The sequence below is a fragment of the Brassica oleracea genome, chromosome C3, assembly GCF_000695525.1.
Source record: "Brassica oleracea var. oleracea cultivar TO1000 chromosome C3, BOL, whole genome shotgun sequence".
Lineage (NCBI taxonomy): Eukaryota > Viridiplantae > Streptophyta > Magnoliopsida > Brassicales > Brassicaceae > Brassica > Brassica oleracea.
This window is the reverse complement of record NC_027750.1, coordinates 5,903,335-5,916,146: the sequence shown is the minus strand read 5'-3', so window position 1 is coordinate 5,916,146 and position 12,812 is coordinate 5,903,335. Positions and strand designations below refer to the sequence as shown.

General features: G+C 35.7%; 1 protein-coding gene and 1 pseudogene across 1 annotated transcript; both read left to right on the top strand.

Moving 5' to 3' along the window:
- Window positions 1-1,677: 1,677 nt before the first annotated feature.
- On the top strand, window positions 1,678-5,231 carry LOC106329732 (probable LRR receptor-like serine/threonine-protein kinase At5g59680; the record flags this gene model as incomplete). The annotated part of the gene is made up of 11 exons (XM_013768383.1): window positions 1,678-2,164; window positions 2,284-2,428; window positions 2,515-2,586; window positions 2,679-2,750; window positions 2,818-2,886; window positions 2,987-3,153; window positions 3,278-3,525; window positions 3,622-3,748; window positions 3,845-3,910; window positions 4,384-4,573; window positions 4,668-5,231. Coding segments are annotated over 11 exons (2,034 nt in total), but the record flags the coding sequence as incomplete, so codon positions are not given.
- A 2,175-nt stretch (window positions 5,232-7,406) lies between these two features.
- LOC106329457 lies at window positions 7,407-12,138 on the top strand (annotated as a pseudogene).
- The last annotated feature ends 674 nt before the right edge of the window (window positions 12,139-12,812 follow it).

Sequence of the window (12,812 nt, the reverse complement as noted above, 5' to 3'; positions counted from 1 at the left end):
TTTCTTGGGAGAGCAAAAATACACCCAAAAAACCCCCCAAAAAAAAAAAAAGAAGAGCATAAATACACCCAAAAATCATTAGATACAATAGAAGTGGAATTTACCCCATTCCCTCCATTTATTGTATTTCTTTCAGATCTTATTTATTCATTTTCAGTTATGTGACTAAAGTTGAATAAGTCATGTGCGCGATACAAATTGCATAACTCAGCTTTTAGGAATGAGACTTTAATTATTTTGTTTGTTTGATCTAAAACAGAATCGAATTCAAAATATAGCAACCTGATTGATGCTTTCTCAATTTGGATTTCTCATCTTCAAAATAATTAGTATTTTAGTATCACATCATTAAATAATTAAATTTAATTATAAAAAATATTACTTTAATTATAAATCATCAACACATGGCAAAAGAGTTTCTGATAAGTTCTCATCTATATTATTAAAGTAGGATTCTATTGTTCTTTTTACCTTAACCTGTTTTTTTCTTTACTAACATTGCATGTTTCATTAAGAGCAATCAAATAAGAGAAATTGCACCCTATACACAAAACTTTCTTGTTAATTAGGTGGATACCCTAAATCCCACATGATAGTACCTTAATTACTAGACACCAAAGTTTACTATTATAAGCAGATTGTTAATATCCATGTTCTTTTTATATTATGAGCAAATTGACTCATCAAATAATATTAATAACACATCTATATTGGGTCATTTTTTATGGATCCAGCATACATCAGATCTCTCTTGGACCATTTGAGCCGATTAAGAAATCAGATTCAATTTTCACATTTTTTTTCTTTTGGGTCATTGAATCCAAGTTCAAATAATTTTTTTCAACTATTCTTAATTATTATTTTTTCTTTTCTTAATATAATTTAAGCATTCATAAAAAATTAAATTTTTTCATTGAAAAGTATAAATCTTTATTAAAAGTATATAATTTTTTTATTAAAATATTAACCACATAATAAAATTAATTTATCAGAGTTATACCAACTTAATTCATTAAAGAAATAAAGTTTAATTTTTTAAACATAAATAGTCATTTAAAATGAAATACGATAAATAAAGATAAAAAATTTAAGTTTTTTATAAAATAAAACACAAATATATGAAAATATGACATTTACTAAATATTTGTCAATTGAAAAAAAAAATAGATCCGCGCGGGTCAAAATCTAGTATTATCTTAAATGAGATAATCTCATTCGGTTGTTCAAAAAAAAAAGAAGATACTATCTCATTCTCTCATAATTTTCTTTTTCTAAAGAGTGAAATACTTTCTTAGATACTGATCCCATTGGAAGATATTACTTTTTTTTTTGTTATTCTCGTCTTTCTTAAACTATTTTTTTTTAGTTTTTGATGCCTACTCAATCCATAAAGGCATTAGAAGATGTCATAGATGATGTTTTAAGATAATCGATTTGATAAGATGATAAACACCGCGAGTGGTTCTTATCAAGATGCTAGCTTATTCGAGAAAACTAACACAAACTCCTATTCTAGTAAATTAGTAATCTGAGAAACTGAAACTCTCCTAAGAAAAAAGGTCAACTCCTTTATTGATCATTTTAATGAATGATCTTTATTAGAATTAAGGATCTCTCTGTCCAAACACGGAAGAATGACAATGATCATCTTATTTTGCTAAAATAACATTGTTGATTACCACCCTCAGGTACTCCAGTGATGTATATGATCGCATATGGGTTACGTTCTTCAAGAAGGAATGGACACAGATATCCACCTCTCTCGAAGTGGACAATTCCAACCATTATGTTCCACCAGAAGATGCACTAAAAAATGCTGCCACGCCTACTAATGCCAGTGCGCCATTGACGATTGAATGGATCACAGAAAATGCTAATGAGCAGTATTACTTGTACTCACACTTTGCTGAGATCCAAGAGTTGCATACAAATGAAACCAGGGAATTCAACATTGTATGGAATGGAAAACTTTATTACGGTCCTGTAATTCCAGACAAGCTTAAGTTAACTACTATTCAAAGCCAGTCAGCCGAAACTTGCAATGGAGGGAAATGCAGCTTTCAACTGATAAGAACCAACAGATCAACTCTTCCACCTCTACTTAATGCTTTTGAAGTTTACACTGTTATTCAGTTTCCACAGTCCGAAACAGATGAAAGCGACGGTATGTGCACGTGTTCCTTTCAAAAGTTATGCATGTAAGGTCTATGCTTTGTTATGTTACTAAAGAAATAAATCATGAACACCATTAAGTATTCAAGACATCAAAACCACATTTTGCAGTGGCTGCTGTAAAAGACATTGAAGCCACCTATGGATTGAGTAGACTCAACTGGCAGGGTGATCCATGCGTCCCTCAACAGCTTAGCTGGGACGGTTTAAATTGCACGAGCACGGATGTTTCAATACCACCGAGAATCACTTCTTTGTAAGTCATAATTTTAAATGTACAGACAACCACTTTTCAAGATCTTTCTTGATTATGTTTTGAATTTGATTTTGGTATTTTGTTAGAAACTTGTCTTCATGTGGTTTAAATGGACCCATAGCAGTTTCCATTCAAAATCTTACACAACTAGAAAATCTGTAAGTATTTCCATTGTTAATAGAAAGCGGATTTTTTTTATTATTATACAGATTGGAATAAACTGGAAAAACTTTAATTTCATTGCTAATAGGGACTTGTCAAATAATAACTTGACTGGAGGGTTGCCAGAGTTTCTAGGCAACATGGAATCATTGTCGGTCATGTAAGTTCTCTCAAACATATTTTCTAATGCTCTTCAAATCCACCTCAGGTCATGGTTGTTTAAACAGAAACTTAAGCGGGAATCAACTTAATGGTACAATTCCTAAAGCTCTTCAGAGGGAAGGACTAAAGCTATTGTAAGAAACTTTCCACATAGAGTTCTGAACTTTTGTTAGTTTATTATCTACAACCATTTTTGTGCATTTGATGTCCTGAACAACCCTTGTCTTATTGTAGTGTTGAAGGAAACCCAAGGCTTTGTGTTTCTGATCCATGTACAAAACCACTACATAAGAAGAAAGTTCTTGTGCCAATCGTCTCATCAGTTGCTTCAGCAGTCTTTGTCACTGCTGTGTTGGTTCTTTTTCTCGTACTAAGAAAGAGACATTCAACGGCTGAAGAAGGTACTTGCAAGAGAGGCATCAAATAAGATGAAACTTTGTGAATATTGTTACTTCTTGCATTAGAAGAAAAAAATTTACAAACTAAAAAGAAACGAAATGACAAAGTCATTACTATTATTTACAGGTCTGCATCTGCCACCGAGGATGGCAATGGGGAACGATACATTTGCTAATTCACCTGAACCTTCATTTGATCAGAAAAGCACAAGGTTCACTTATTCAGAGGTTATCAAAATGACAAATAACTTCCAAAGAGTTTTAGGTAAAGGAGGGTTCGGCTTCGTGTATCACGGTACGGTAAACGGTTTAGAAGTGGCCGTTAAAGTACTCTCTCAACTTTCAACTCAAGGTTATAAACAGTTCAAAGCAGAGGTACTCTTAGTACTGTAACCTTTGAACTAAATTATATGATCTGCTTTTAAAATTAGAAAATGAGATTTACTTGTATTGCTTGATTGAATGCCTTAGGTTGATCTTCTTCTTAGAGTTCACCATAAAAATTTGGTGAGCCTCGTGGGGTATTGCTATGAAGTTGATCACTTAGCCCTGGTCTATGAGTTTCTACCCAACGGAAACTTAAAGCAACATTTGGCAGGTAACATTTCGAGTAATTCTTTTTTTTTTAGTAATTGCTTGCTAGCTCATGGAACTTGGAAAAATTTAAAGGATATCTAACGATCTAATATAACAGGAAAAGGAGATAGATCTGCCATCACCTGGGGTAGTCGACTACGAATAGCCATGGAGGCAGCTTTAGGTGTGTACTAAAAACCTTGTAGAACGAGAAGTAATTCAATTGGTTTTGCGATACTATGTCACATTAAGTATGTTAAGTTATATGAGTTTTTAACCAAAAACCAATTAGAAAGTAGATTGGATGTGTGAGACTTTGACTTTATCTCATATATTCTCTCCGTTTTATATTGTAAGTAGTTTTAGCAAAAAAATGTTTGTTTCACAATATAAGTAGTTTTCATATTTCAATGCACATTTTCTCTTTATTGGATATTGGGTAACCAATCAAATAATGCTAGCTTTTTTATAATAGGTTGAATTTATTAATTAAATAATATTTTTTACAAAAACAACAATTTCTTAATATTAGTGCTTTTAACTAAAACTACTTACAATATCGAACAGAGAGAGTATTATTTAGGATTCTTTACAACTACCAATGTGAGAGATTTTTGTCTCTAATAATATGTTGATATAGATGACTCATTTGCATAGGGCTGGAGTATTTACATACTGGATGCACACCGAGAATGGTTCATAGAGATGTCAAAACTACAAACATATTGCTGGATGAGCATTTCCGGGCCAAACTTGCAGACTTTGGGCTATCAAAATCTTTCCAAGTTGGAGACGGACCTCATGAATCAACAGTGATTGCTGGTACTCCTGGATACCTTGATCCCGAGTAAGTATTGTCAGTTTTCACATCACAGTAACTGTGTTGGAACAGTATGCCTTCTTCAACATATGAAATCATATATATTATGCATGCCTTGCAGATATTACCATTCAGGTCGGTTGGGTGAGAAGAGTGATGTCTACAGCTTCGGGATGGTGTTATTGGAGATGATAACAAACCAACGTGTAATATCTGAGAAATCTCACATAACAGAATGGGTTGCCTATAAGCTTAACCGAGGCGATATTAGTGGGATCATGGATCCAAACCTTTGCGGGGGTTATGACACTAATTCTGCATGGAGAGCTCTTGAGCTAGCAATGTCATGCGCAGATCCTCATTCTGCAAACCGACCAACCATGTCTCATGTTATTATCGAGATTAAAGAGTGTCTTGCGTGTGAGAATTCGAGGGTGATTAAGAATCAAGACTTGGAAACGCAAGAGACGATCATGAGGTTGGAGACGTCAGTGGTTCCTGGGGCAAGATAGTTGCAGCAACTGATCACAACCGTGTCATTCCTTAAGTTTATGTTTTTAAGTTGTGTCTGCCTACTTATGCGTTAGTACCAATATAAAAATAAAACAAGGCAAGGATTTTGGTTACAAATTTGTAAGATTAGTTAAACAAATATTTTTTTAATTTAAAAAGTGCATGTTTTCCAGTTTAACTTTCATTTTTCAAAAAGCAAATAACATTGTCTGCATTCGTCACCAATTCATGCCACAAAGCTGGTGTTTCAAAAGGAAGCATAGCAGTTATCAGTTATCACCATGTTATATATTACCTTTGCATATATCACCATACAAGCAGGTTGGTTGAGAAAGTGATGTGTATAGTTTCGAGATTGTGTTGTTGGACATGATCACAAACCAACCAGTGATTGGAGGAGATATTTCCAAGATCATGGATCCAAACGTTCATGGGGATTATAATTTTCGCTATGCATGGGGAGCTCTTGAGCTGGCAATGTCGTGTGAAGATCCAGCTGTGTCTACATGGGTCGATATCTCAGCCGCTTGATGTACTCTGCGATCTGATTGCTCAAACTCTTAAGGTTCCCGTCTTGCCTATAAAATCAATTTCGCTTTCTCACCTCAATTAAACCCGTAACTCAGATTCTCATTCAACAGAAATTTTCTCAAGAATAATCCAAGTTTCATCAGAGAATGTCAGGTCGTGGAAAGGGAGGGAAGGGTTTGGACAAAGGAGGAGCCAAGCGTCACAGGAAGGTTCTGAGAGACAACATCCAAGGGATCACCAAGCCGGCGATTCGGAGATTGGCTCCGTAGAGGTGGAGTCAAGCGTATCATTTGTTCTGTATAATCAGTTGTAATCAGTCTTGTGTCGATCATTGTGCCTTGGTGCTTACTGGATTACCTTTATGCCTATAACATCTGGACTCGAAGCTATTCTTGTGAATCAAAAATTTTAAAGCTTGTTTCATCAGACAAAATATTGAAAATGGACCAGTTCAAGTCAATGACAACTACAGACTCATCCATCCCCCTCATCATTCTTAAAGTATTACCTAGAATGACCAGCTAAGATCAATTAAAATGATACTTTCGAATAACAAATATGCCTATTTTTTTGACCAAGATATTAAGATATGTTTCTTTTGATAATATTGTTAATAAAGTTCCTGATTGTGATGTTGGAATATTATTTTCTCGTATTCTTGTCTTTTTCCATTATAAAATACATTATCATTCCTTCCATTGATTTACTTATTATATTTGCACACTGAAGACATCTTCCCATAGAAAAGCGGGACTGGCATGGACAATGCAGGCGACATCGACCATCCTCCGAATAAAGCAATTTAGTGGACATGTAGCTTCCCCACTAATGGCAGAAAGCCTTGCCTTACGCGAAGCGGTACTCTTCTGCAGGAACAAAGGTTTCGCATCCATCCGGTTTGAATCGGACTCCGCCCAACTGATCAATGCCATCAAGAAAAATGAGGCAATATCTGAACTGCATGGAGTCCTCTCTGACATAAGGAAGCTGAGCTCCTCAGTTTCTCCATCATGCTCCTTCAATTGGATCCCGAGAACTCAAAATGTTGTTTGTGACTCTTTAGCTAAAGAAGCATTATGTTTGGTTGAGACATTTATGCCAACCACCTAACTTTTATGGTTGGAATTTAATGAGAATGTGTTCAAAAAAAAAAAACCAACTTTGTGTGGCACTGTTTAAGATGCATGGTTCGGCTCTAGTTTGATTCAAATTCAGTTTCTAATAAAAATATAAATGGAGTTTCACTTTTTCGAAATCTGGTTATTAATATCAAATTCAAAGAGAAATAAACAGTATCATTACAGACAGTGATTGTTATTCATTATTAGATAACATTGTGAAAGGAAAAAATAAATGCCTTACATAAAAATAACATGTTCGAAATTCAAAGATAAAGAACTTCCGTGGAGAAAGGAAGGACTTGGTGAAATAAATAGTTGAACATAATAAACAGAAAGCGTTTTAGGGTTTCAGTCATCCGAGTAAAACCGAAACCGATCCAAATTAGTTAACTAGATCGCATCTCCTCCTGATCTCACCCTGATTCCCGGTAAGAATCTGGACCAAACCGAGTTTAACCATTGACTCGGAGAAATCTCTGTTGAAGGTAAACCCATGGGTATACACCTGCTTCTGAATGTAGAGCTTGGTTTCCCAGTCATTGAGAAGTGCTGTGAGAATGTGTTAAAAAAAAAAAAAAAGACATCTTCCCATGTCACCCTGAAATAGCTTTGGACGATGTTATTAATATAACTGCTCATCTCTCAGAACTTGGTCATTTGTAGTGATTTGATAATTTCTTGACATGCAAATAACTATGGAGAGTCCTCATCTGGTTTTGATGGCGGTATTAGGAACATTGGCTATTATTCATCTTGTTCAAGCTCAAGATCAACAAGGTATCCACATCTTACTTGCTCGTTGTTATATATATGTGCCTCTTGAAATGGTACATTTTTTATGGTTGATATATTCTATTTGTTAACAGGATTCATCAGTTTGGATTGCGGGTTACCTTCAAGTGAACCGTCTCCTTATGATGAGGCGATGACCGGTATACGCAGGCCTGGGTATACGGTTCTCTTCTGACAAAGAATTCATCCTAAGTGGAAAAACTGGTCGAGTCCGAGCAAATGCTGGCGTATATCTGAAGCCATACGAGACACTAAGATATTTTCCAGACGGGTTTCGGAACTGCTACAATCTAAACGTGGAGATGGGAAGAAAACAGTTGATCAGGGCTTACTTTTTCTATCAAAATTATGATGGTCTTGACATTAAGCCGAAGTTTGATTTGTATATTGGACCAAACCCATGGACCACGATAGATTTACAAAAAGACGAGAATGGTACACGGAGAGAACTCTTGCACATTCCAAAATCAAACTCGTTGAAGATTTGTCTTGTTAAGACTGGGGAAACTACACCACTGATATCCAGCTTGGAAATACGGCCGATGGGAAATGGCACTTATATCACTAAGTCTGGCTCCCTGACTCTTTTCAGTAGGATATATCTCAAAGACTCACTGACTCACATAAAGTAACTCAACTTTTAAAACTGGATTGTTCTCTTCTTTTTGATGTGTTTGATCTGCTTTGCTCTGTTTTTGTGGTTATGTTTTTCGGAAAGAAAAAAATCAATCTTGAATTTGGTCTAACCCGGTATAGTACAATAATCTTATGCAGAGTAGATTTTGAGGGGTTTGAAACATTTCTTAAAAACTTTAGTAATTTTTTTTTGTATTCTGCGTTATCACCTTTATTAGGCTTAAATAGTTGGCGATAGAGTTTTAAAAAGGGATACTCATACATATATATTGTGTTCTTGTAATCCTAATTGTATATTGAAATTGTTTCCAATAATAATATTTCCACATTTGGTGAACTAAGTTAAATCTTTGTTTGTTTTACTTATCATATTATTGCATTGTCTTTTTGCATCCGTTATAACAAAAATTATAATACAAATTAAAAGACAAAAACGGTGAAGCATGCCAATGTTCTTTAAAAAAAATTACAACCAATTACAACTCCCCAAAGTGCATGACATATGATATGTTCCGTCTTATTTACTTATGCCACTTCTACAACCAATCTCCACGTACCCGAACGATGCATATGATCGCGTATGGCCTCCGTACTTCAGGAGCAAATGGACCCAAATTTCAACTACTCTCCAAGTGAGCAACTCAAACAAATATCTTCCACCAAGAGTCGTACTCCAGACTGCTGCAACGCCTACTAATGCCAGTGCGCCATTGACGATACAATGGAGTCCGAGTAATGTTAATGACCAATATTACTTGTACGTACACTTTGCTGAGATACAAGAGACCAACGGTACCAGGGAATTCACCGCGGTTTTGAATGGAGACACCTCCGACCCTAAAATTCCTCCTAAATTAAATATACATACTATCTTTAGCCTGTCTCCAAGTACTTGCAATAATGAGATATGCATTTTTCAGCTGATAAGAACCAACAGATCAACCCTTCCACCTCTTCTTAACGCTCTTGAGATGTACACAGTTACACCGTTTCCGCAGTCTGAAACAAATGAAAGCGATGGTATGTGCATATAAGGTCTATGCATTTGTTGTATGTTCAAAAAGAGAACATGACCACAATAGAGTAGTCAAGTCATTTAATATCGCTTCGTTGGATCTGCTTTGATTGCAGAGGGTCTAGCGTTGAGAGAAGGAATGACAAGCTGCAGAGATATGGGACTCAGGAAGGTGCGATGTGAATCAGACTCAGCCCAACTGATTAAGGCGATCAACTCAGGAACGTTTCACCCGGAACTTTACGGAATTATTTTTGATATCTGTAGTTTATCTTGTTCTTTTGATGAAATCTCTTTCTCTTGGATCTCAAGGGAAAAAAACAAAGCAGCTGATAAGCTTGCAAAACTCTGTCTGGTTGGAGAGGAGGCCATTATGGCTGACACCTAACTTTTGATTTGCATTAATATACGTCTGTGTTTCAAAAAAAAAAAAATCATGTTAGTGGCTGCTGTTCAACACAGCCACCTATGGAATCAGTAGAATCAGCTGGCAAGGAGATCCATGTGTCCCTCAACCGTTTATGTGGGACGGATTAAACTGTAGAAACACCGATGTGTCTACACCACCAAGAATTACTTATTTGTAAGTCATCAGATCAATATAGTCACACATTTTCTTCAAGATCCGTTAGTAGTTATGATCAATGATTATTTACACTTTTCAATGTGTTTTTGGACTATCACCAGAAACTTGTCTTCAAGTGGTCTAACTGGAACCATAGCGGCTGGAATTCAGAATCTTACACAACTAGAAATCTTGTAAACTTGTTCATTGCTATATTCCTGGGAATAAATTGGTTGAATTTGATTTTTTATAAAATTCAATCTTGAAAAATTTAGGGACTTGTCAAATAATAATTTGACTGGAGAGTTGCCTGAATTTCTGAGCAACATGAAATCTTTGGTGTTCATGTAAGTTTCTCTCCACGTTATATTCCTATTATCTTCCAAATTCCACGTTAGTTCCTTTTCCTTTATGTATGTATGTATGAAGTGCTCTGTTTTTCTTCAACAGAAACATAAGCTGGAATGATCTTAATGGTTCAGTTCCTCAGCTCTTCGGAGGAAAAGGACTTGAGTTATTGTGAGAAAATTTCACACATATTTTTGAAAATTTCTCATTGTCTAGAACCCATTTCGTAACTGATATCTTGAAACTATTTGTGTCTTCTTGCAGTCCTCAAGGGAACCCAAGGCTTTGTGCCTCTGTTTCATGCCTACCACCCAAAACCAAACCATTTCCAGTGGCGACTGTAGCGTCAGTTGCTTCTGCTCTGGCTATTATCATTGCTGTTTTGGCTCTTATTTTTATTTTCAGAAAGAAAAAGCCGGATGTGGGAGGTAATGTGCAAGAAACCAACTCCAAGAGCTATAAATTTCTCATGAATAGTTTGCTTATACTCCATGCTGCTTTCGTATCCACAGCATTGCAACCGCCACCTAGTACACCGCCAGTTGCGAATGTTACATATGCTGATTCACCTGTTTCATCAAGTGTTTTATCAATCCAAACAAATAAGAGAAGGTTTACTTATTCAGAGGTCATTAACATGACAAATAACTTCCAAAGAGTTGTTGGAAAAGGAGGATTTGGTGTTGTCTATCATGGTACTTTAAACGGATATGAACAAGTAGCCGTTAAAGTGCTCTCTCAATCATCGACTCAAGGCTATAAGCAGTTCAGGGCAGAGGTAAGCATAACTTTAAATTTCATTGAAATGTTTATGATCATCCTTATCATCACAAGCTTATGGATTTCATGTGTGTTTTTATGGATGATTAGGTTGATCTTCTTATGAGGGTTCACCATGCAAATTTGGTTAATCTGGTTGGATATTGTAGTGAAGGAGATCACTTGGCTCTCATCTACGAGTTTGTGCCCAATGGAGACTTAAGACAACATCTGTCTGGTAAACCTGAAAATAAAAATTGTCATTAACATATTATACTTCAGAAAATGAATCTAACAATTAATATACAGGAAAAGGAGGTAAATCAATTATCAACTGGACTATGCGGCTATGAATAGCTGTGGAGGCTGCCTTAGGTTTGTACTAAGTTATACCATACAACAAGAACTTATTCTTTCTTCCATTTTCCAAGTTTCCATAAAAGTTGGTTGCATAACGCTAATAATAGATAAATCCGTTGAGCAGGATTGGAGTATTTACATTCTGGGTGCATACCGCCAATGATTCATCGAGATGTGAAAACTACAAACATTTTGCTGGACGAGCAGTTCAAAGCCAAGCTTGCTGATTTTGGGCTATCGAGATCTTTCCCAGTTGGAGGTGAATCTCATGTTTCAACGAAGGTTGCTGGTACTCCCGGATACCTTGATCCCGAGTAAGTATTGTTAGCTAACATCACAATGTGGTGAAACAAGTTTTCTTGTTTTTTTTCAATGGTAGGATACCTATAGAAAACAATATACTATGTTGTTTTGCCTTGCAGATACTACCGTACAAGTCGGTTGACTGAGAAGAGTGATGTGTACAGCTTCGGGATTGTGTTATTGGAGATGATCACAAACGAACCTGTGATTGACCAAGCCCGTGCAAAGACTCACATAACACAATAGGTTGGGTTTGAGCTGCATAGCGGAGAAATTAGTTGTATCATGGATCCAAACCTTTACGGAGATTATGACTCACGTTCTGCTTGGAGAGCTCTTGAACTGGCAATGTCATGTGCAAATCCTTCCTCAGCAAAACGGCCAAGCATGTCTCAACTTGTTGTTGAACTAAAAGAGTGTCTTTTGTCAGAAAACTCAAGGAGAAGTGTGAGTAGAGGCATGGACTCACAAACTTCCTCAGAAGTGTATGATCATTGACATTGGAATGTTCCTATGGCGAGATAGTTTGAGCTGCTGCAGCTAACATGTAAAGAAATTGCAATACTAAATCTGGTCACATTGATTTGGACCATTGACATCATATCCTATGAATCTTTGGTGATTTTTGGTTTAATAATGAATGTGTTGATTCTTGTCTGCCATGATGTGAATGTTTATAAGAGAATGTGGAGATTTCTCATGGCTTTTTGTTGGTGCTAATCGCCATGATTTCATATAGTTCAAGATCAGAACCAAAAAAATATAGTCTTAGAGCATCCACAACGATAATTTTTCAACAATAGTATTATTATAAAAGGTAAGAGAGATGAAGAAAGACTTAATAGCATGATTAACCCACAATCCTACTTAGAGTCTCTTAGTAATTATTTTATTAATTAAATGTAATTAAGAACCTTAGTTAAGAAACACTTTGATTTTGTGTTCCAACAGGAGTCTCTTATTTAGAGGTTCTTAAAAAAAAATAAACATTGCTCAAACATGTGTATGGTTCATGAAGATTGGATACAAGCATGTAGAGATGTTTATAGATATGCAATACACAGGGAGCAATTGGCCTGCAATTTGAGACCTGACTCAGAACAATAAAGTTTTTTGTTGTTATACCACAAAAAAAACATTAAACATTGCTCAAACATGTATATGGTTCATGAAGATTGGATACAAGCATGTAGATGTTTATAGATATGCAATACACAGGGAGCAATTGGCCTGCAATTTGAGACACCTGACTCAGAACAATAAAGTTTTTTGTTGTTATACCACAAAGAGTTCGACCTTTACAGCATATTTACAACAAAATCT